This window comes from Andrographis paniculata, unplaced genomic scaffold (assembly GCF_009805555.1).
Source record: "Andrographis paniculata isolate CXL003 unplaced genomic scaffold, ASM980555v1 Contig77END, whole genome shotgun sequence".
NCBI lineage: Eukaryota > Viridiplantae > Streptophyta > Magnoliopsida > Lamiales > Acanthaceae > Andrographis > Andrographis paniculata.
This window is the reverse complement of record NW_026137614.1, coordinates 3,177,584-3,203,997: the sequence shown is the minus strand read 5'-3', so window position 1 is coordinate 3,203,997 and position 26,414 is coordinate 3,177,584. Positions and strand designations below refer to the sequence as shown.

Here is a 26,414-nt window from a genome sequence, read left to right as displayed (position 1 = left end):
TTCAAAACTATAAAAATAAACAAAATAATTTTAAAATTAAAAAAATAATAGAAATAAAAGAAAGACAACAAAGCCTTAGTATAGAAAACACAGCTAGAGAGTCAGGGTGGTCACGAATTTTTTAAGTATCTTGAGCAAAAAAAAAATGAGTTTTTTAAAAAAAAAAAAAAAAATACTATCAACCATAAATATAATAATAAATTTTACAAGTACAAAATTCATATTTAGTTTATTTTTTCATAAAGTTTTATGAATATTAGTATTATATTAAGGTCTGTTTAAAATAAAATAGAAAAGATTAAAATGATCTTATAAATATTGTGTGATATAAAAATAATGATATTTATGTAATATATTGTAAATTGTAATAGTATTTTTAATGTTAATAGAAAGTATAGTTACTAAAAAAAATAGATATTTTACTATGGGACATACCAAAATAGAAAAATAGATAAATTATTAAGAGACGGAGGGAATATATAAAACACGTTAACAAACCTCATTATTTCAGGTTCAAACAAAATCACTTAAAACCAATAATAAGAACGGTGAGGTTATGAGTTCAAACCCCCGATGCCTCAGGTCACCTGCCACACATGATTTGTCTAATGTGACTTGCCTGTCGAGCTTAGTTTGCACGGTATTAAATTCGATCGGTGATTTACCCAATGAACATTTTCGGGTAACGACAACAGCTTCCCACTTCATAAAAATAATAAATAAATAAAAAGAACCATCTGGATCCAACATATTTTTAAAAAATATAATTTAAGTATTTCTTTTCTCAATAAATAAATAAATATATATATATATATCCAATTAGAAAAACTCATTCTATAAACTTAAATATATACATAAAAGAAATATATATACATTAAAAAAGTTTACGCTTGTCTAGTGTTTTAAATTTGAAATAATTTCATGTTAATTATAAAAAATTATGTTTAATGATATAAAATAAAATATTTTATGTTGAAGTATAATTTTTTTAAAAAATAAAATAAAAAATATATTATTGATATATGTAGACATTAAAAATTAAATGTCTAAATTAAATTAAATATCATGTATTATGGAAGAAAATAAAATTCCAATAATATAAATATATGGTATTTAATTATGCACATATGTTAATTTTTGTACAATAAATATCAACCATTAATGCAAAAATCTGCTTAAAATGGAAGATATCGTACAAATATTACGTGCATAAATAAAACCATAATAAATTTGGCAGCAAAATAAATTAATCTTGTCAATAAAGGAAGTATATAAATTAATATCTTCCAAACAAGGCAATGATATAAAGATCTTGTCAATAAAGGAAGTATATAAATTAATATCTTCCAAAAAAAGGCAATGATATAAAGATTTTGGCGAGAAAGGAAGGTGCATAATCAAATCCGTCAAAAATGGAAAACAGCATCCGATGAAAAAGGAAATATTATAAAATCTTTCCATCCACGTGGCACCATCCGAAAAGGAAGCCAAGGCCACCATCCCATATAAATAGAAGCCTTGGCCAATTCATTTACACATCGAAGTTCATTTGAAGACTTGCGCAAGGGTAAGTCTCTCTAGACTCTCTGCAATGATCTTCATTGTTCTTCGTGTCTTTCGAAGCGTTTTTCGTCGAAAAGTCACCGATTTGGACAAATGATCCAATATTGGTTGACGAATCGATGGAGTTAACGTTCTTCGTCGTATGTCCGAGCCAGAGGAAAGATCAAAGCTCTCAAAGCCATCGAGAAATCCATCAAAGCCAAGGAAGAGCCTCCAAAGTCGCTCCCAAAGCTTCAAGATGTTCGTCGCGTTCTTCATAAAAGGCGCAAACCAGGCCATCTTCGATCCAAAAGTCAAAGGGACACGCCGCCAAAAGCGTTATGAAGCACCAAATCCCTCCCTTAAAGATCAAATTCTGTCGGATCATCCAAAGAAGACATCAATCCAAAGTTGATGATCAAAATCGCCAACACGGATACCAAAGTTTCCTAAAAACCGACGAAGTCAAACTGAAGACCAAAATCCCTTCGGATCAAAGAAGCCACCCAAATCCAAATTGGAAAAATGGATCGACCCGGAGAGAATCAAAGGATCCGAATAGAGAATATGACCCGCATATATTTAAATTAAATGTAATTTATACGATTTTGTGTTTATAAAAATATAACACAATTTTTTTGTCTACAATATATATTAATTTGTGTATTTATTGTATTTTTATATTATATTACGAACAAAAATAAATGATCCGTCTTTCTTTGCTTCTATTATTATTATTATTATTATATACTATAGTTTATATTTGTTACATTATTGAGTGTGTTTTTCTATTTGGGTTATACATTTTTCTTTAAAAATATATATATATATATTTATAAAATATTTTATTAAATATTATTTTAATATCAAATTCAAACTAAAAAATTAAAGCAAAATCAAAAGAAACACACCCTAAATATAATAAAACTCAAACTTATGAGTGAATTTAACTTGACGAGGGAAGTATTAATGAACCGTGTTTGTCTTGTTTGTATCTATGGGGCTTGTTTGGATTTGGGCCAAACCAAAACCAACTTTATTCATGTATTTACGTTATTGTTTTTAAATAAAAATATATTATTTTTTTAATAAAATATTACATTAAAATTAAAAATCCTAACTTAAATCAAACTCAAACAAAACTATGATTTTTTTTTTTCACCTAACACATGCACCCATTTTAATCATACATTTTACAATATAAAATTGAAATTTTTTATTTCAAGAATAAAAACTCGTACATATTTATAATCAAATCATCTAAATAAAAGAAAAATACTATAAATCTCTTACATAAGATAACTATCATAAATATAATATTTCTTCCGTCCAGCTAAAAAATATACATATTTATATTTTGGGACGTCTAATTAGAAAGTAGACATTTCATTAAATACCTTACTTTTTTTTCCACAAATACCCTTACTTTACATCACATCATTACTTTTACACAAAAAATCAAGGGCAAAAATATCATTACACTACTTTTAACTACCTACTATAATTAAAATACAATTATTTCTTAAACACCGCGCCAAAAGTAATTGTATACTTTATGAGTGGACGGAGGGAGTATATATTTTATAAATAATTTAACATCCCTCCTCAAACTCAAGATATGATCGGACAAATTTAAGTTTGTCAGAACACTACAAGAAATTATCAATTTTCTAACGAGGTTTTTTCGTTCCTAAATTCACTTTTTCCGTTACTAATGATATTAGAGACGGAATTAGATATTGAATTACGTTAGCTACGTGAACTTTAGGAACGGAATTCCGTTACAAATATACTATTTTTTTTTTGTAGTGGAAGTGACCGAAAAAAAAAGTAACCGAGATCGTCCACGAACGAACTTAAATTTGCCAAGATTGACGAAAGTGGTGTAGCCGTTCACTAGATCAGAGTTAGAAGCATAACTCTCAATACTTTAAAGTTGGAAATAGGACTCGCTCGTTCATATCGAAACTAGAGTTGAAAAGAAGACTTACTCACTCTTAATAGAGCTAGAGTCGAAAAGAAGACTCACTCACTTTTAATAGAGTTTGAGTCGAAAAGAAGATTCACTCACTCTTAATAGAGCTAGAGTCGAAAACAGGACTCGCTTGCTCACAACAGAGTTAGAGTCGAAGACAAAACTTGCTCGCTCTTAATAGAATTAAAGTTAAAAACAAGAATCTCAAAGGCGTTAAAAGTCAAAAGTAGAACTTTATCAGTAAAGATCGAAGTATCAGAGATGGAGACAACATGAAAATGACAGCATAACCGTGGATAGATGCACATACATCAATAAAATATAAAAACATATACGGATATAACGGGTCAATGTCTAGAGTATGAAATTGAAATTATTTATTTCAATCATAAGAAATCGTACTTATTTATAATCAAATTATCTAAATAAAGCAAGAACACTACAAATCTCTTAAAAAAGATAACTCCCATAAATATAATACTCCATCCGTCCACAATCTATCTATCTATTTGCTTTTTGCACGGAGTTTTAGAAATATTAGTATTATATTGGGATAAAGTAGAAATAAATGTAAAAAGACTAAATTAACCCTATTAGTATTGTATGATATAAAGGTAATGGCATTTGTGTAATATATTGTAAATTAGAAGAGTATTTGTAATGTTAGGTAGATAGTACAATTACTAAAAAAATGAAACAGATACTTTGTTATAAGACGGACTAAAATGGAAAAATTGATAGATTGTTAAGGGACGGAGGGAGTATTACCTTGTTCCCATAACAAATGTATTATTTGTTTTTTGCGTATTGTATATAACATTAAAAATATCGTTATATTTATATAATTTACTTCACAAATGTCATTGTATTTGTATTATAAAATACTAATAGAGATATTTTTGTATTTTTCTCTTAATTTGTATTACGTATTAATATAATAATTAATATTCAAATATCAACCTAAAAAAATCAATAGTACTCTTTTTATGAGACGGATGTAGTATATATTTTCTAAATATATTTTAACAATAGGAAACTAAAACTCAATTATTGTTCCGTAAAGAATAAACCGGTGTTATGTGGATAAACTTGTAATTGTGAATGTGAAGTCATATATTTAAACCCCTCAACCCTTTCATATTATATATTTTTATTAATTTTTGTTTATTAAGAAGTACTCTTCTTGTCTACCAGTTTTTATTTTATCATTTAAAAATAATATAAAAAATAAAAAGTAAACAAACTAAAATGACAAATAATATAAAAAGTAAAAACTAGATAAATTAAAATGAAAAAATAATATGGAAAGTAAAAATATAGACAAACCAAAACGGTAAGGGAGAATATTACTTTTTTTATTATAATAAAAATAATTATATCTACCAAAGTAATTTTAATTTTTTATAAAATATTTATTTTTTTGTAATGGTAAAGACAAAAATATCAAAATCTTTTTATATACTTTTATTAACCCATAAAATATTTTAATTTTTTAATTTACTATAAAAATACTCTCTCCGTCCCCAATCTATCTATTCATTTTGTTTATGCACGGGATTTTAGGAATATTAGTATTATATTGGGATAAAGTACAAATAAAAGTAAAAAGACTAAATTAACCCTATTAGTATTGTATGATATAGAGGTAATAACATTTGTGTAATACATTGTAAATTATAAGGGTATTTGTAATGTTAGGTAGATAGTACAATTACTAAAAAAGGAAACGGATATTTTGTTATGAGACGGACCAAAATAAAAAAATGAATAGTTTGTTAATGGACGGAGGGAGTATTAAACTATATTTGAACAAGAAACAATACTAACACTAATCACTACAATACTAAAAATAGTATGAATTAAACCTAAGAGCATCGCATCAATTTCTACATATGATGACCGTATACACGAATTTATGAGAAGTATAATTAATAAATAATTAATAATAAATTAATAAAAATAAAATAAATTAAAATTTAAATAATTAATTAATCTAATTAAAATTTAAATTAAAAAATTTAAAATTAAATTAGAATATATAATTTTATTAAAAAAAATAATAAAATAAATGGGACATACAACAAAAATAGACATGATATATAAGAGGATGGTATTATTAAATTTTCAGATGATAAAGGCTAAGATATTTATTTAAAATTTAAAAAAATAAATGAAAATAATTATTAGTGTGGATCCCCATCTCCATCCACTCCCTCCACCCTCTCTCACTCACTTTCGTACACTCAGAGACACAACACTCGCAGAAATGGCGACCCTAATCTCCACTTCCATTTTTACCCCTCTCACATTCCTCAATTTACTTCTCCTCTCCTCCCAAACCCTCCCCGTCGCCTCCCTTAACATCACCCAAATCCTCGCCCCATTCCCGGATCTCTCCGCCTTCGCCGCCCTCCTCACCTCCACCGCGGTCGCCGGCGATCTATCCAACCTCTCCGCCGTCACAGTCCTCGCCGTCCCCAACTCCTACCTCCGCTCCGACCGACCGCCGGCTTCCGGTACCAATCTCGCCGATGTCCTCCGCTACCACATCCTCCTCCAGTACCTCTCGCTTTCCGACCTCCGCCGCGCCCCGCCGACGGGGAAATTAATGACGACGCTGCTACAGACGACCGGCCGGGCGGCGGATAAGTTCGCCGCCGTGAACATCACCTTCGACGCCGCCTCCGCCGCCGTGACTTTCCACTCCCCGTCCTCGAACGCCTCTCTGATTTCCCCAATTGAAACCCTACCGTACAACCTCTCCATCCTCTCCATCGATTCGCTGCTGGTACCGTACAATATGAACCTCATGGCGTCGGAGACCCGCCCTCCGGTGGGGCTGAACATCACCAAATCCCTAATCGACGGCCACAGCTTCAACGTGGCGGCGTCGATGCTCTCCGCCTCCGGTTTAGTCTCCGAATTCGAAGCCGACGAGGCCGGCGCCGGAATCACCCTCTTCGCCCCCACCGACGAAGCTTTCTCCGATCTGCCGCCGTCCGTACGATTCCAATCCCTACCGGCGGAGAAGAAGGCGGCCGTACTCCGGTTCCACGTGCTCCATTCCTACTACCCGCTCGGCTCCCTCGAGTCCATCGTGAACCCGGTTTACCCGACCCTGGCAACCGAGCAAAACGGGGCGGGTAGTTTCACCGTCAACATCTCCCGGGTTAACGGGTCGGTCGCAATCGACACGGGTATTGTACAGGCGGCGGTTACCCAAACGGTTTGCGATCAAAACCCGGTCGCCATTTTTGGCGTCTCCAAGGTTCTGCTCCCCAAGGAATTCTTCGGGAAGAATCCAATCGGTATGAACGAGAACGAGCCTAGCCACGCCGGCGGAGCGATCAACCCAGCTCCGCCGCCGGAAATAGCGCTCCCGCCGCAGTATCCCGCCGTGTACGGTCCGCCCAGCCATATAACCTCCCCGCCGGGGCTGGAACTCCGGGCGGCGGCGGCGGCGGTGGCGCGTGGGGAATTATTAGCTCTGAGAGTTGGCGTTTTCCGGTGGTGGTGTTGCGTTATACTGTTTTGTCATCTAATCCTGCTGCTGTGAGATCATCAATTCGATTATTCCCCACCATGGGAGTGAATTCAACCCTTGACAGCTGCATTTGATCCATCCTGCAGAAGCCATTTTTCAACTGGGATTCGTCGATTGAATGAGGTAAAAATTCAATTAGTACCTTTTGAATGGAATTAATGTGTAATTCTTCGATTCATAAATCGATCTTCATTATGATTCTTCTTGATATTTATGGAATTGGCATTCCTGTGCATATAGATTTGATCACACATATATATATATATATATACATAGAAGAGAAGTAGTACCAATTTTGCAGCACGCACGGCGCACGTGCCAGCACTGTAAATTGTAAATGTAATGTGGGTTTTCCTTTTAAGCATTTTAGTTTCCTGCCATTAATGGAGTGCTGTAAAAGCTGTAGAAGGTTAGTGTTTGCGTGATGACAGTTGAGAAGAAAGAAGCTTTGGGGAAAGTAAATCCTTTGCAGAAATGGCGATGAAAAGTAACTTATGTTTCAAGTACCCACAGCCTGCTGCTTTTCTTTTGCTGGCCTTAATATTAAATTGCTTCCATTTTTTGAACATACATTATGCTTGATTATTTTTGGTACTTTCTTCTGTCTCTTGGACAGCATACGGTGTTACTAAATAAAAAAATATGTATTCAATAATACAAATATTACGGCACATGAACAAAAAAGCACATGTTATAGTTTTATACAACACATATATAGACAATATGTACTGTGTATATAAGACGGTGTGCTATTTATATATATTACGGGCCTAACTGATTGCTAGTCCCAAGTATCTACTCTCTTCTCATATGTCGAACATATTATGTAATTTTATTTTTATTTTTTAAAAATATATATTTTTTAATTGTGTTTTAAATGTTATAGTTTTTAATTTTTTAAGTTTTAATTAGATTAATTAGTTATTTTAATATTAATTATTTATATTATATTGTGATTAGTTTTATTGATTTATTTTTAAATATTACTAATTCTATTTCTTTTGAATTTTTGTGTACATAGCATGACATTATATCTAGAGGACGAGAGTATTTCTTAAGCCTTTAGCCTTATTATTATTATTATTATTATTATTATTATTATTCAATATTACGATATTTAGCTTTATAAATATGTATTGGATCTCTGATTTGGTCCTATATTTTAGAGTACTACGTACGTACTTACCATGCATTAGCTTTCTTCATTTTATTTTTTTATTATAATTTTCAGGATAATTTACTGCACAACTTTTACAATTTATTTCAATTAAATATATCACATTAAACTCTCGCACGTACACTATTGTTCAAACCATCTCATAATTCTCATTTAAAAATATTTTTTTTATTTTTTTTAAAAAAAGGAAATTTCACCCAAATAATGTTTAGAATATTAAATTAAAATTATTTGTAATTGAAAAAGTTTTACTCCATTCGTCCCGAAGAATAATTTCATTGGGGGTGCGGTGCAAGATTTAAAAAATGATAATATTATATTGAAAATGGTGTAATGTAGATAATAAAATTATCTTTGTAAATATATTGATATAAAGAGTAATAATATTTGTGTAATAATTTAAAAAAAAATAGAAATAATTTATGATAATATGATTATTTATGAAAATAAAATTATTGTTTTAAAAAAAAAAAATATGATAGTTGTATCATAAGAAGTCATAAAATAGCTATAAATCTCTAAAATATGGTAATTACCATAAATATATTTTAACTCTTCTATTTAAGAAAAAATCAAATTATCTTAAGTTTGAAAAAAAAGTTGAACACCAAAAACAATTATTGTCCAACATTATCTAAGCTTAACAGTCACTTGTCCGATGTTGTCTCCGCCGCTTTTGATTGAACTTATGTTCTCTCCAAAATGCAAACACTAATTCAAGTGCATAAGATGCAAACGCAAATAACAATTGATTGTCCGACGTTGCCGCTGCTTATAACTAAGCTCTTGTTCTCGCAAATAACAATTGTTCGTTCGACGTTTCCTCTGCCGATCTTGACTAAGCTCTTGTTCTCGAATTCTAAAGGTCTTATTTACTTCTTGTGTGTTGATATTTGAATATTAATTATTATATGAAAATATAGTGCAAATAAAGGGAAAATGACAAAAATACTTTTATTAATGTCTTATAGTACTATTATAATGACATTTGTGCAAAAAAAAAAAAAATTATACAACTATAAGAATATTTTTAATATTAAGTATAATGACGCCAAAAGTAAATGAGACCCTTAAAATCGGATATAGAGAATATATTATATTGAATTATTAATTTTTTGTACATAAATAAAATATATAATATATATTGTATTAATATATGCATATTATGTTTTTAATAATATTTATAGAAAATAACGTTATTTAAAAATATTAAGTTAACATATTCAACCTCTTATATTGACTTATATAATGAACACAAAAAAATTCTACAATATTTTTTTATTTTTTTATTATAAATTTTATAATTTATTTTTTTAAAAAAATATCACACCCATCACTTTTTTTTTTCATACAAAATATAATGTGTTTGTGTGTAAGGCTTTGTTTTGATTTTACTATTAAAAAAAGTCTCCAAAATATTGATTTAAATATTTGTTTTTTATTTATTATATTATATTAAAATTTATTTTATATTTAAATTATCACATCAATATATATATTTATAACACATCAAATAACAATATCTATTCAAAATGAAAACATGTTTAGGATTTTGGTTTGAAGTTTATTTTTTAATGTAAAATATAAAGAATAAAAGAATTACATCAATAATATTAAAAATAATATTTTATAATTAAATATTAATTTTTTTGAGATTACTATATATTATAACACTGTAAAAATAAAAATTTAAGAGTTTAATTAATAAATAATTAAAAGTATATTACTTAATATAATTATAAATTAAAATAAAAATAATTAATATAATTAAACTTAAACTTTTTAAATTTTAAAATATGTAATTTTTTTAGAAAAGGCAGACCGAACGTATACCCAATCTGTTCGTATCCATTTTATTTTTATTTTGCTTAGAAATGGTTTTTAAAACATGAAGTGAGAAATTCAAATTACAAAAGGAAAAATGTCAAATGTCAAATTCAAAGAAATGACACGTGTCATTTTGTTAGTGGTGCAGGGCAGGCTCGGCTGTTATCTGTGATGGGATTCAAAGTCTCACGCACACCATTATTGCTGTCTGTAGAGAATACGACATTTTATACATGCAATACTTTCTTAAAATAATACTCCTTTCGACCCAGATAATTTATCCCTATTTTTTATTTTTATCCGTCTTACATAATTTGTCATTTCTATTTTTAAAAATATAATTATACACTTTAATCGCATTTTAAATTTTAAAATTTATAATTTTCTTAATTTTAATTAAACTATTTACTTATTTTAATCTTAATCTATAATTATTTTTACTAAATAATAATTATTTTTATTAATATATTTCTTAATTACTTACTAATTATACTTTACCTAAATTCTCGTGTCTACAGTAATACACCCATGTTACATGGGACGGAGGGAGTACTCCCTTTCTCCCGTGAAAGATTGAAGGCGATTTAATTAACTGTTAGTTATTAGCTGATTCAATTAGTTGGTTTGACTAGCTGATTCAATTAGCGGTTTGTATTAAAGTGTTTGGTAAAACAACGGTTTGATATTAGTTGTTTATGCATAAAATGACTATTAAGGACATTGATATGTTATTTTTTAAAATACTTAATTTTGTTCATTTTGGTTTGAAATTTATGAAAATTTTTGTTATTAATTATTGAAAATTATAAAAATATTATAAAATATTTATTTTATTTTTATTTTTTAGATGTGAGAAAATTATTTTTACTAAAAAATAATAATTTTTTATTAAATTTATGTAAAATATAAAATAATAAATCTTTTGTATATATATTTTTATTATGTTAATTGTTGTTTTAATATATATAAATAAATTAATAACTTTTGTTTTTTTATTTGATTTAGTTTTAAAATTTATATATTTTACAAATAAAATAATTTATATGTAATAATTAATAATAGTAATTATTTTAAATTTACAAAAATAAAAATATAATTTAATAAATTAAATATATTAAAAATAATTAATAAATACTGGTATAAAAATATATTTATATGTATAAAATAAATAATTATGTTTTAAGTGTAAATAAGGAATAACCAAAATTAAAATAGAAAAATTCTTTCAAAACGCTGGGTAAATGAGCTTTTCAGAAATTAACTTTTTAGGTCCAAAAAGCTCTTTCAGAAAGTTAATTTACCAAACACTTAAATTAGCTTTTTGACTGATAAAATTCAATAACCTAAAAGCTCTTCAAAAAGTTGTTAGAGTCTTTTATCAGGGATACGGTATTTTAGATAGTGTAGGTCACTAATTTATTAATAATAAGTTAAGATAATATTTTAATATTTTTTATATGCGTAGTATTGTTGGTATTTTAAATATTTTTATAATTATATCTCAATAAAATATATAATATATGCAATATGCATATCATTTTGTAGACAATAAAAATTATATAATGCAAATGAATAGAAAAAAGTATTTATTTATTTATCATTATCATAAATTAGTTTTATAAAAAATGAGGAGTTTTAAAGGTAGATAAAAATATTTGTTAATTGACGAGAGATATAGAAATAACGGGATTTTTGTGGATCCTACGTGTAAGATGATAGAAGTTTAATTAAATTTATATTTGTTAAGTATGTTTAAGATTGATAAATTTACCAAAAATGGAAAGACGTATCTTTTGTGGGACGTACCAAAAAGAAAATGAGGTCATTTATGACAGAACGGAAGGAGTAATAATAATAATAAATAGTGATATGCCAAATTTAAATACTCCCTCTGTCTCATATCTATATATTCATTTGCTTTTTGCACGGAGTTTTAGAATTATTAGTATTATATTGGGATAAAGTAGAAATAAAGGTAAAAAAACTAAATTAACCATATTAGTATTGTATGATATAAAAGTAATGACATTTGTGTAATATATTGTAAATTAGAAGAGTATTTGTAATGTTAGGTAAATTGTACAATTACTAAAAAAGAAAATGAATACTTTGTTATGTGACAGACAAAAATGGAAAAATGGATAGATTGTTAAAGGACGGAGGGAGTATTATTTTTATCATTTTTCTGTCATATTTCAAAGTATTTCGTTTTTGTTTTAGCAAACTTAATACTCTCTCATTCTGATAAAAAGAATTTCATTTTCCATTTTCGTATGTCCCAAAACAAGAATACAATTTCCTAATTTAGTAATTGTACTGTCTAACTAATATAATAAATATCTTTTAAACTTACAGTATATTACACAAATGTCACAATATATATATTACACAATACTAATAAGGGTATTTTTCGTCTTTTTTACTACAACCCAACATAATACGTATATTAAAAAAACTATGTAAAAAAACGAATGTTACTCTTTATATGGGACAGACGAAGTATTACACTAATACCAAAATATTCGTAACTTTTATCTAAATTACAAATATGAAAAAAAAAAATCAATTTTGGTCTCAATTACACAATTATTTTTTATTTTTGTATATTATAATAGTATTAAAAATTAATTTATTATTTCAATACAATTATATATGTTTATGTTGAAATGGTTTGAAATTATATTGAAATGTATAATTAATTATTAATACTACTATAATATACAAAAATAAAAAAAAAAATTGTGTAATTGAATGTTTTTAAGAGAAATATTTTTGGTAAATAGTAGAATTTGTTTTTTTTTTATTTCAATCATATCAACTATTATAAATTCAAAATATTATTTTTTAAAAAAAAAATTATAACAAAACTATCCTAAATTAAAAATATTTTTTTCAATAAAAAATATAACAAAAAATTAAAATTTTCAGACCAAAACAAAAAGGTACACGATCATATAGAATTATACATCGTCGTGTAATAACATGACCATATATATTTATACACTGAAAAATACATGGCTGTGTATAATTGTACACGGCCGTTTAGTTTCTAGGTCAGCTGTCACGTTACATCCGTTATGTCCACGTCAGTAATTTCCGTTAATTTTTTAACGGTGGGACCAAAATTGATTGAAATTATTTATAATTAGACTAAATTTGATGAGTTTTCTATATTGTGACCAAAATTGAGAAATTTTATTTATATTTGGAGTAAATTGATTTTTTTCCTTACAAATATATCATTATATATATAATTACTTTACCTAAACCCTAAAACTTCTTACACATTTTCACCAATCAATAAAATATTAATATTTTTTAATCTACTACTAAATATCAAATGGTCCATTATACTCATATAAAATATATTTGATAAATACAAATCAACTTAATTAATTACCATTATATATAATTACTTTTTTTTAAAATTTGTTCCAACTTAATTGACATATTTTTAGTTTTAGTAAATTATATTCAAATTAAGATATATTTAATTTTGTCAAGTTTTTCAAATTTTACTATTTTGACTCTATTTCTTTCGAATTTTTTTTTCTTACAAAATATCATGTCAAATATTATTTTAATATCAAATTCAAATCAAATATTATTCCAAACTCAACCTAAAGAATCACATGCTATATCTTCTTAATAATCAAATCCTTTTTATATATATTTACAAAAATTTAATTTTTTATAAAATTAATTTATATTAATTATGAATAAATATATGCTCTTATTTATTTTTATTATATAAAATTTTATTATTTAAATGATATTCATGTTGCATATAGTTTTTAAAATATTTTAACACATGTTTTAAATTTTTTTTAATTATATTTTCTCCGTTATAACTTAAAGTATATACTATTTGTTCTTTTTTTTAATAGATTAAAAAATAATAGTAGTGTTTTATTGATTAATAAAAATATGTAAAATGGTCTTGACATTTTTGCCTTTGCAGTACAAATTAAAAAATATATATATTTTTATAAAAATTAGAAGTATTTGATATATATATATATATAAATTATTTTAACTCTAATAAAAAATAAATATCTTTGAATTAAACAAATAAAAATAGTAAAAGAAATACATTGAGTTTAGACAGAAAGAATATATATTACTTAATATTTTAAAAATACTAATAATATCATTCACATAAAAAAAAATAATACTATAATATATTATCATTAACTTAATAATTTTATTACATTAAATACCATATTCCTTTATTATTCAAATTTATGTTATTTATTTATTTTCATAAAAATACTATATAATATTTATTTATTTATTTATTTATTTTTTAAATAAAAAATACTACTATATTTTCTACTTTTTCTTCACAATAAAAGTGAAAAGAAATTATTTTACACAATTTTTTTAAAAATTTGTGTTTGATATAATAAACATAAATCTTGAAAACGGAAATAGTAATATTTAACCTTCAAATGCGTAGTTTGAAATAGAATGGAGGAATTATATCATACTCCCTCGGTGCAAATATATACGTAGTTTTAGAAATATTAGTATTATATTGGGATATAGTAGAAATAAAGTATAAATGACTAAAATAACCTTGTTAGTATGTGTGATATAAAGGTAATGATATTTGTGTAATATATTGTAAGTTGTAAGGATATTTGTAATGTTAGGTAGATAGTACAGTTACTAAAAAAAGGAAATTGATACTTTGTTATGGGACGGACTAAAATGAAAAAATGGATATTTTGTTATGGGGTGGAGGGAGTATATATATTCAAATTTTTGGACACAAATTCTTATATAATAGAGTCTCTCGGTTCCATATCTATCTATCAATATACAAAAACTTTTTGTATAGAGTTTTAGAAATATTAGTAATATATTAGAATATAGTATAAATAAAGGTAAAAAGGCTAAACTATTCTTATTAATATTATATGATATAAAAGTAATGATATTTGTGGAATATATTGTAAATTGAAAGGATATTTGTAATATTAGGTAGATAATACCGTTACAAAAAATAATACATACTTTGTTATGAGACATAGCAAAATGAAAAAAATGAATAGTTTGTTAAGAGACGGAATAAGTATATTTTTATTATTTATAATAATCCCTCCGTCTCATTGAAAGGTTGTCATTTTCTATTTTCGTCCGTTCCAAAACAATGTTATCATTTCCTAATTTAGTAGTTGTACCACCTACCTAACATAATAAATATCCTTTCAACTTACACTATATTACACAAATGTCATTACTTTTATATTACACAATAGTAGTAGGGATATTTTTGTATTTTTCACTACAATATAATATAATACTATTAATATTAAAAAATTTACATGCAAAAAATTAAGTGATAATCTCTCTACGAGACGGAGGGTGTAGAACAAATACGAAAAAAAAAAATGTTATTTTGGCAGGGGTTTTCTTAGATTTTATTATTCATTAATTTTTTTAAAATATCACATTAATATTTATTTATATTACTATATCCTATAACTATTTAAATTCAAATTTTTTATTTTTCAAATATCAACTTAAAATCCAAATATCCAAATATAGACTTTGTTTACACAACACACTTTCACTAATTTGACACTATTCATTTAAAAAAAAAATATCACACAAATACATTTTTTTTCTCATAAAACATCAAATCAAATACTAACTTTTTATTTTTTTTCCAAACTTTCAAAATAGCAGCCAATAGGGGTGTGTTTGTTCGTGGGTTTTACTTTTTGGGTTTGGATTTTGAATAGGAAAAAATTAAATATGAATAATTGTTTGATGTAATATAAATAGAAGTTGATGCGATGTTTGAATGTAAAATAAATTAATAGTGTAATATAAAAAAAATTATTTAATGAGATATTTTAAAAAATATACTATATAAATAATAAAAATCATTAAAAAATGTATTAGTAAAAATAATTATTATTTAATAAAAATAATTATAGATTAAGATTAAGACAAATAAATAGTTTAATTAAAGTTAAAAAAATTATAAAATTTAAAATTTAAAATATGATTAAAGTGCATAATTATATTTTCAAAAATAGAAAAGATAAGTTATGTGAGATGAACGAAAATAAAAAATAGAAACAAATAATGTGGGACGGACGGGATTAGTTTTTACTAAATTTAAGTGACAAAAATTATTTAAAATATAACTAAACACAAATTTATTAAACTATATGTAGGCAGCAGCATTGAAATCGTCTTCTTCCCCAAGCCCCCACCCACCCCTATTTTTCAAACTTTAATTTCCTCTCTCATCTAACAAAAGAACCCCACTCTCTCTCTCCTCTCCATCCACAACTAATCAAGAATCTCTGCAATATTTCACCGGAGTAACATGTCGTCGATTCTTGGCAGCGGCAGCGGCAGCGGCGGCGGCGGCGACGGCGGCGGAGCGGCGACTTTCCACGAATTCAAAAAACAGGCTTCTTTCTTCCTCAAGGAGAAAATCAAGACCGCCCGATTAGCCCTGACTGACGTCACCCCAGCCCAACTGTACGTCTCCGATCGATCTGCAATTTCTGTTCACTTTATTTATTTATTTTTATTTTTTTTAAAAAATGAATATGTTTTTGTTCAAGATTGGCTGAAGAAGCGACGAATGGGAATATTCCTCCCGACGCAAGAACTCTGAAGATGATTTCGAAGGCAGCTTTTGAAGTGGATGATTACTGGAGGATCGTCGACATCCTCCACAAAAGGTCGATCAATAACTTAATTATTAATTATTTTAATATTAATTTTTAAATATTAATTATATCATCAAAATATAATACAAATTTAAAAAAAATATTACAAAAATATTTTTATTAATGTCTCGTAATACTAATAGAATAGAATATGACATTTGTAAAATAAAAATAATTTTAATATTAAATATAATAACAAATAAGTAAATTGTGACATGTGACCTTAATTTGGAGTATTAATTAACGGTAATAATTTGAGTCGATCTAATTAATGAATTAATTGATTGATTGTCTGCAGGTTAGTGAAATTCGATAGTAGAAATTGGCGGCCGCCGTACACGGCGGTGGTAGTGGTGGAGCATTTGGTGACACACGGGCCGGAGAGGGCGGCGGAGGAGTTCCGATCGGACAGCGGTGTTATTGCCGAGATGCTGACTTTCCACCACCTCGACGACAAAGGGTACTCTAATTTCTTTTGCTTTATCTCATCTTATGACCTTGATTGTCCCAATTTGTTGTTATTAATAGTTATAAGAATTATTTTAATTATATGATTTTTTTTGTCGATTACATTTTAATTTTTAAAAATTTGGTTATTTCATATTCCGACTAATTTGTCCTATTTAGGACGGACACGGAATTTTAGATATTACGTAATTAATGAGTCATTAAAATTAAAATTTAATAAAAAATAATTTTAGATTAAGATTAAATAATTAAATAGTTTAATGAAAATAAAAAAAATTATAAATTATGAATTTTAAAATGTGATTGAAGTGTATAATTGTATTTTAAAAAATAAAGTGAAAAATAATGTGAAACTGACGGAAATAGAAATAGTTTGACAAATTAAGTGGGACGGAGGAAGTATCATTTTCGTTCATCTGCAAGGTTATATTATATTTTGTATCATTGCATTTAATATTAAAAATATTTTTATATTTAATAGAAGTATTTTTATCATTTCTTCTTATTTGTATTTTGGTATAATAATTAATATTTCAAGATCAACACGCAAAAGAGGAAATATAACTCTTGGTTTTAGCTATTTTAATTAATTCAAAACTCTCGTTTTTTAGCTTTTGATTCACTGCATACGAGCGAAAATTTTCACACATTTTTTTTTTTTTTTCATATATTCCTCCGAAGATTCTTTTGCTATATTACAAAAATAGCAATATTTGATTGGTCGTACCATCGACCAATTTTTGAACTTTCAGTAAATAATAAAAATTAGATTATTTGATGATCTAATGTCCTTAAATAAAAAAAAAAAAAATTATTACTAAAATAGAAATATTAGTATTAGATTGAAATATAGTAAGAATAAAGTGTAAATTACTAGGAATAGAGGAAGTACTTATAATATCAAAACAATTTCAAAAATATATAATCAATTTTAAGATATATCTCTATAATTTGCAGATTTGATTGGGGATTGAGTGTTCGGAACAAATCCCAAAGAGTACTGAAGCTTCTAGAAAAAGGTTCTTTTCTAAAAGAAGAAAGAGATAAAGCCAGGAGGATATCGCGCGGCATTAAGGGCTTTGGAAGCTTTAGCCACCGCGGCGGCGGCGGCCGGGACCCACCCGAGCCGCCAGTCGCCCGGTGCAAATCAGCCGTCGACGGCAGCTCAGAAGATTTCTTTTCAATAAAAAACGAATGTATCGTGGCTAGTAATGGCCCCCTTAACCTCGTCGATAAGGACTTAAAAATTCGAGTAAATTCCAAAGAGAACTTTGCTCCAAACGACGAAATTGTTGCCAATGCAGCAGCAGGGCAAGATGTGTCCGGAAAGACGGGAGATCAACATCCCTTTGATGATGCCGAGGTTCTGACAGCTACGCCGCTGCTCTCTACGGCGCGCTGATCGTGATTTGTCTTAAAAACACGTGTTTGGATTGCCGGTCGAACACACATTATGTTAACTTGAGTGTTAGCGCAGTTTCGCTGTTCGAATAAAACAGTAGCAATGTGTTCTTACATGATTTAGGCCGCGGTTTCTTCCTTAAACTCTTGTTTCGTGTTCTTGATTACAGCTTGGTTGTTATTATTTAGACTCTCGGAAACTTAATTTCTATCGGTCTTTAAGGATGATTGTCCTAAAATTGGAAGAATAGGTTGGCTTGGCTTCAAGGATTTGAGAAAGGTTTTTGAACACTTAAAATTTACTTTTTTATTGTTTAGAATCTACGTTTTTTTAGATAAAAGTATATTTTTTTATCTTACAAAACATCTCAATCATATACTTCATTTTTGTCCAGTTATAAAGTATACATATTTATATTTTCGGATGTCCAAAGTAAACATTTCATTAAATACCCCACTTTTTTTTTACATATACCCTTATTTTACATCACATTATTACTTTTATACCAAAAAGTAAGGGCAAAAATGTCGTTACACTATTTTTACCTATCCACTATAATTAAAATACTATTATTTCTTAAACTCCGCGTCTGGATGGAAGAAGTATTATTTTAATATCAAATCTAAATAAAATTTTTTCAAACTTTATCAAACCAACTCCAACCCGTTGCATTTGTGCAATGGGTTGGGCAAAAAATGGGGGGCTCCAACAGCCTATTTGTTTCAAATTACTTGTCACGTCAGTTTATTCCGTTGAAATTTTAATGGTGGACTGAAAATGATAATTTATTTTTTTGTATATGATTAATTTTAATATTTTTTTTTTTCTAATGAGACAAAAAAAAAAAAAATTTTAATTTGGACTAAATTTTTACTCTAATAAAATATTACGTCCTTCGGTTTTAATTCAAATCGTCTTTGTGAAGGAGTGTAACATTTTTATCCTTTAAAATTATTTGTACGGTACAAAGTAATTGAAGTAATTGAACACTTGGGGTGTGTTTGTTTGGTAGTTTGGATTTTGAATTGAGATTTGAATAGTAAAAATTTTGAATTTGAATAGTTGTATGATATGATATAAATAAGTATTGATGCGATGTTTCGAATGTAAAATTGATTTTTATTTGATGTGGGGGGAAAAAATTGGATGAATAGTATAAGTCTAATCCAATCCCCCAAACAAACACACCCTTGATATATTTTTAATTTAAATAAAAATAAAAAATATTTTGATATTACTATATATATACATTTTATAAAATAAAAAATAAATAATTTTAAATAAAAAAATAAAAATAATAGTTTAAATTGAAAAAATATATATATATATATATATATATTAATTGGCAAAAGCAGATGTAACTATTGTCGTCGAAAGGAGGAATTATAATTTAAAAATAAAAATAAAAATAATTAGGGTTTGCTTTTGGTGCTATATAGCCATGGACAGCGCCGTCGCCATTTCCCTTCCCTTGCGCCAGCCTCTCACAGCCTCAAGCTTCCTCTTCAGGTACGGTGTTCTTCCAACCAATTTGTAATTCTTCATCTACGTGCCTGCGTGCTTCTGAACGAGTAACTACATACTCCAGCAAATCAGATGTTATGTGCTGAATGTTTATCGTCTTTGGTAAACGGGTGTTTGGTTCCAGTAAATTGCGAGCTTTTGATGCTATTACCCTCGATTTGCTTAGATTCGGGTTTTTGTAATTTGACATTTAAGTTATTTAATTCACACTTTCTCTATTATGATGTTACTGATGTGTAAACTGCCAATAGTCTTATTGCACAACTTTTAATTGGATTGTGGCGGAGCAAGGTATTGAGTTTGATTGCATATTTTTGTTGATGATTCAGTGGAATTTTGCACTGTGAATTATCTGAGATAAAAGTCAGACAAGATGCAGAACGAAGAGGGGCAAAACATGGATCTCTACATCCCCAGGAAGTGGTGAGATATCGTTTCTTCATTCTGCTAATGCTGCATATTGTTCTCTTGTTCGATTAAGATGTATCAATTGTTTATGGTTGAGAACCTGAGAATTTAATTGATCCGACTTTTTTCATATGATGCAGCTCTGCTACAAACAGGCTGATCACCTCCAAGGACCATGCTTCTGTCCAAATTAATTTTGGGCATTTAGATGAGAGTGGTCGATATACGGGCCAATTCTCTACCTTTGCTCTCTGTGGATTTATTCGTGCACAGGTATTTGCATTTTTGCCCCCTTTTAAACTTTGTTTTCTTCTTTTATATTTTGCTAGGGTAATTTATCATTTTTCCAAGTTCATATTGTCAATTTGCAGTAGTTTTGTTGAAATACAAGTAATTGGATGCTGATAATGCCTAATGCTAGCTGAATTTTTGGTGTTGATGAATTTTTATTTGAGTCGTCTTCATTAGATGAATATACATATTATGAACCTTGAACTCAGCTGTTTATTTCACTCTTTGTTGATGTAGCTATAAAGTTATATATCAGAAAGAAAAAAGGTGTTTACTTTTAGCTTGATTGGGAAGGTTTATTTAAAATGTGTTACAAACCCGTGCAGCTTATAAGATGTCTTAAGAGCTTGTAATGTGTGATCTTATTCTTCAATTGAACTAATGGCGAGAGCTAGTGAAGCATTTTTTAGATGGTAAACTACTTGATAATATGAGCACTTACCGCGATCATATCAGTTTTTAAAATAGACATGATGACACTATTAAAACTGTGAATAATTATTAACAAATACTACTATTTAATTTGAAGTTTCTAAAATATTCTCTAGAATATTCATATGGAGCTTATGTGCTCTGGAGGGAAAAAATAAGTAAAAGAAAAATTAAGAGGGATTTATTTGTTATTATGAGCTTCTAAGCTCCAAAAATCTCAATCTTTTCTACTGTACTAGTTTTTCAATCTTTTTTTGTCTGGTGTTTTTGTGATATTGAAAGTTCAAGAGACATTTAGGCCCTGTTTGGAAGATTTTAATTTGAAGGCATAATTTTTAGTGGATGGGTTTGAAATACTTATTTGAAATACATTGGAATTTAAATATTTTGTTTGTTATTATGAAGTATTCGAAATAACTTAGCATTAAAGAGTATTTAAAATGTAAAAAGAGGATAAAACTGAAATCACAATTTGACTTTGTAGATTTGGACTTCATTTTGTTGCCAAATAAAACAAATGGATTTGAGGGAGTTATTTGAAATCATTATAGTCCAAATTCATTCCAACCAAACCGTTCTCTAAAGTTGGACATCTTCTCATAATGCCCATGCCTTGTAATCATTTACTGCGATATATGAGAATTTTAAGCGATCTGCCTGCTTCATATAATCTCCTCCTCTAGTGCGGTTTCTTACATCGAATGTGGAAATTTCGATTCTTTTGATGGCAGGGTGATGCTGACAGTGCCCTTGATAGACTCTGGCAGAAAAAGAAAGTCGAAACCAAGCAGCAGTGATTAGTAAAAACTATATTCGATTACCCCTTTTCACTTCTCTTCCGAGTTGTTATTTTTGGTCGTATTTTTTTTGGAAGAACAATGTTTGTGCTATGGTAGTCATGTGACTTCAATCAAACATATGGAACTCAAAACTTATCTCTCTATGTTTCCTAATTATTAAATATCGTATTTGTGAAATAATGTTATTAGTATTATCTAATTCTTTTTCGCCCTTGCTAAAATTTCGAACTAGTTAGACATCCTTTGCTGAGTAGAATTTGGCCATTTTTAAGATGAAGTAGAAAAGCTGAGTTCCATTTGTAACTAAAATATCTGCTCTCTGTGATCTACAAAATTTTAATTTACATAGCCACCATCCTCGTCAAAAGTCACAAAATTTATTTGAACCCACAGCTTGCAAATTAGATGATACATGTGGTGATGTGATAATTAAGTTTATTTATTTATCTTTTTTTTTTTTTTGGGGGGGGGGGGGGGGGGTCGGTGGGGGCTGGCTGCATTCAGTCACTCGTGACCCTTCTCTATCAAGCATTTAAAAATAGTGTTTTCATCTCATACGTATGGCCAAAATGCTTAGAAGTGTAGAAATTTCTGATATTTGTAGTCTAGTGTTGTGTTAAACCACCACAAAACATTTACATTCAAATAAATATCCCTCCGTCCGCAAAAATTAGTATATTTGGGTCCAACACGAAAATTTTAAAAAAAAATAATGAAGAGAGAATATAATAAAAGTTATATTTCTGTAAATAAGCGTTGAAGGAAGAATAATAGTTAAATGTTAGATTTGTTAACTTTGTCAAGATTAGTAACATGTGAAAACCTGAATTCGCATAACACATTGCAAAACTTGTCATTTTTTTTAAAGAGCTCATAAATTCAAAAGTAGGAAATTCTATTTAACTGTAATTGCAAGGAAGATTACTGCAAAAAGCAGACAGCCTTTGTCTCTTGCTTCCTCCGTCTCACGTACCATGTTCACGTTGCTATTTCTGTCCGTTCCACATTTTATGTCATTTTTTTTTTCGAAAATAATTATACACTTTAATCTCATTTTAAACTTTTTAATTTTTTTTAAATTTTAATTAAAATAATTAGTTATCTTAATCTTAATTTATAATTATTTATATTATAGAATAATTATTTTTACTAATACATTCTTAATTATCTACTAATTACACTCCTTCAAAAATATCTTAAAATAGCGAGTCTCCAGTGTAGCAGACACAAGGACGGAGGTAGTAAATTTACGTGACACCACACCATACCCATCCCAATCATTTCTTACTATTATTTTGAACTCAAATTTTATTGAATTAGTTAACTAACTAACTAACTAGATGGCCATTGTACAATTGAATTGAGGTGAATGATAGTGTACTTTATATGAGATTCAAAGACTATTAGGAAAAAAAAAAAATGTGATAAAAATATTGAATAGCTTTGGATCCTTCACCAAAATTTAATGAGAATGACCAATTAGGATAGACATTTTCATATGGAGGGGCACATGTTTGACAATTTTCTAACAAAGGAAGAAGACTTGTCACATTGCCAACACTAAAAACATTTTGTGTTTGTTAGTTCTTTAAAACAAAAACAAAAAAATATTCAAAATTCAAATTTTAAAATTTAAATCTTGTCAATGCTACTTTTCAAACAACATCAGAATTATGACTCTGTTTATGTAAAATCAAATGACATGAATGGAATTCGTTTCCTCTATCTCTAAATACATAGATACATTATATTATGAGGTTAAAAAAAATGCCTAGAATTCAATGAACTGAATTATTATATCTCCGGCTTGACGAACATAAAAAAAAAAAAAAATGGTGGAAGGGAAAGGGCTATATATGTAAGAAGAAACAAGAACAGGAGATGAGAAGAGCAATAGTACTAATTGATGAAGACCCTTTGTGTTTCTTGCAATATTGGAGAAGAATCCAATGGAAGTACTTTAAACAAGGAGGGTGGGGGTGGGGGTGGGGGTGGGAGGGGGGCATCCTTGTGATCTTCTTTAATGGTGGAGGAATCTTGAACTTGAAGATTGACCCCATCAATTACCCTTTTCTTCTGAGCTTCCACCATCAACAACCTCTTGATCAATTTCTCCTCAGCATCTCTCAAGAACTTGAACTTTGGAGGGGGTGAGGATCTCAGCCTGTTGATCTCAGCCTCAGACATGGCTGATGATGACAATGATGATGACAATGATGATGATGATGATGATGATGATGATTCAAAGAGTGGATTGAATGAGCCATGACTGCCATGGCTGTAGCAGTCCAAGAATGGAGCCTTGACTGTGGGAGATGGCAGAGGAGTGAGAAAAGGTGTCCCATTATCATCTTCATCTTCATCTTCATTAACACCAAAAACCAGGTCACTCAAGCTCCTGCTGGTTCTTGACCCTTTTCTTGATCTGTTATTGTTTCCATCTTCAGAATCCAAATCTTCCTTGTTTTCCTCCTTGATTGTGAAGAGGAATCTTGGAGGTCCTCTCAAATTGTGCAATCTCATCAATTCAGTGTCCATTGACCCTTCTTCTTCATGCCCTAACCCTAACCCTAATCCCAAACCCCCTTTCGAGCCCTCCATTTCCATCTTCATCATTTCTTTGTTTCTCCTTCTTCCCATCTCCAAATCCTCCTGTGGAGCTGTTCCTGTGTCTCCTGTTAGCTCCATGCTGCTGCTGGCACTGTTGAATGAGCTCTGAGTCTGAGGCCTTTTCCAGCAGAGGAAAAATGATAGATCCTCCATGGCCCTGCTACTGCTACTGTAAGCAACTCTCTTCTTCCACCATAGCAGATAGTAAAGCTCTGCAACTAGCCCCATCAAGATGCATCCAAACAGAAAGCTTAAACCTATCCCTAATCCACTAAAAGATCCCATCTTTTCTTTGGCTTTTCAATCCTTCTTTTTCGAGATTCTCTCACATCTGGATCTGATTTGATTGAATTGAAATTGTAATTGAAATTGGAAGAAAAAATTCAAGATATTTTGAGTTCTTTTCTTTTCTTTTCTTTTTGATGTTTTTGCTTCTTCTACAGTGCTATCAGCCATGGCCCATCTCTATCTAATCTCCCCTTGAAATCCTGCGGCAAATTTCCCCCCAAACTCTTCACATTCTTACCACAAAACCACTACAGACTCACTCACACCCCACCCCACTCCACCCCACCCCCACCCTTTCAATAATACTAATAAAATATTTTGTAACAAAAAGGAGAGAGAATAAGAAGAAGAAGAAGGGGAAAAGTTAAAAGAATAGCCTGAGAGAAACGCTGGAAATGAAAGATTCCTATATTCTCCTGAGCTGTTTTTCAATGGCGGATTGAAGAAAGGAAGAAGTGAATTTTAATTTTAATTTTTTTTTTTTTTATGGGAATATATGTGAAAGGCAGGCAGGCAAGCATTTATGAGATTTGGCAAATTTTGTTTTACAGACGTACTGCTGGCAGCCAAAGTGACGACGACGAGGAGGGAGGGGTGACGTGTAAGTAATGTGTGTGTATGTATATATATATATGTATATCAGTATATGTAATGTGTGGGTGGAGGGAGGAAGAGGGGTTACGTCACATCACACTCACATGGGTTGCCCTAAACAGAACATATCAAAACAGAACAATGTATGTAATCATCGCCTAACTCAAACTAAGAACAATTACATTATTCTCTACCTTTTAAGAACTGCATTACAAATGATTATATATTAAAATTAAAATGATTAAATAATTTAATAAAAAAAATAAAATTATAGATTATAAATTTTAAAATAAAATTAAATATATAATAATATTTTTAAAGAAATAGACAAAAGAATAAACGAATTAAGTGTGACGTAAGAAATATTGTTATTATTATTAACTAAACAAATTGTTGATGTAATATTTCAACAAAAATAAAGTAAAATTCAAAGATATAGAAAATATCCTTAAACTTGATTAATTAGTGCCTGAGATTAGGAATCTCTAAACACTGTATGGTACAGAAAATAAACTGGAAAATAAAAGACTGAAATTTAAAGTGGTGATCCCCAAATTTGACTTTGCTTTGTTGAAGTTGATTGAAGATGCCTTGTCAAATGATTATCCAAGCCTTTAAATATTCTCTGGAAACCGTACCGAAAACCGTCACCCGAACGGTTACAACGACTCCTTCCCAACCGTCTTCCAACCCTTCTCATGCTGACACGCGTCCCCAGCAGACCAGAATTATCCCTATATTTCACTCTTTGAGCCGACCACAGACCTTCCGCTCTTTTGGCCCGACTGCCAATCTACAATAGTATGGGTCCGACCGCCAATCCTCCCGACTTGC

The 26,414-nt window shown here is 29.0% G+C and overlaps 4 protein-coding genes across 4 annotated transcripts; 3 read left to right on the top strand and 1 right to left on the bottom strand.

Moving 5' to 3' along the window:
* Positions 1-5,708: 5,708 nt before the first annotated feature.
* On the top strand, positions 5,709-7,783 carry LOC127239493 (fasciclin-like arabinogalactan protein 4). The gene is made up of 2 exons (XM_051257680.1): positions 5,709-7,184; positions 7,432-7,783. The coding sequence occupies exon 1, from the start codon at positions 5,784-5,786 to the stop codon at positions 7,071-7,073; it is 1,290 nt and encodes a 429-aa protein (XP_051113637.1). The 5' UTR covers positions 5,709-5,783; the 3' UTR covers positions 7,074-7,184; positions 7,432-7,783.
* Positions 7,784-16,290: 8,507 nt separating this feature from the next.
* Positions 16,291-18,841, top strand: LOC127239305 (epsin-3-like). Its single transcript, XM_051257394.1, has 4 exons — positions 16,291-16,569; positions 16,656-16,775; positions 17,062-17,223; positions 18,189-18,841. Exons 1-4 carry the CDS (start codon positions 16,412-16,414, stop codon positions 18,631-18,633), a joined length of 885 nt encoding a protein of 294 aa, XP_051113351.1. The 5' UTR covers positions 16,291-16,411; the 3' UTR covers positions 18,634-18,841.
* Positions 18,842-19,994: 1,153 nt separating this feature from the next.
* Positions 19,995-22,268, top strand: LOC127239501 (40S ribosomal protein S21-2-like). Its single transcript, XM_051257693.1, has 4 exons — positions 19,995-20,142; positions 20,487-20,580; positions 20,706-20,838; positions 22,020-22,268. Exons 2-4 carry the CDS (start codon positions 20,531-20,533, stop codon positions 22,083-22,085), a joined length of 249 nt encoding a protein of 82 aa, XP_051113650.1. The 5' UTR covers positions 19,995-20,142; positions 20,487-20,530; the 3' UTR covers positions 22,086-22,268.
* A 1,518-nt stretch (positions 22,269-23,786) lies between these two features.
* LOC127239500 (uncharacterized) lies at positions 23,787-25,553 on the bottom strand. The gene has a single exon (XM_051257692.1). The coding sequence runs from the start codon at positions 24,981-24,983 to the stop codon at positions 23,988-23,990; it is 996 nt and encodes a 331-aa protein (XP_051113649.1). The 5' UTR covers positions 24,984-25,553; the 3' UTR covers positions 23,787-23,987.
* Positions 25,554-26,414: the final 861 nt, after the last annotated feature.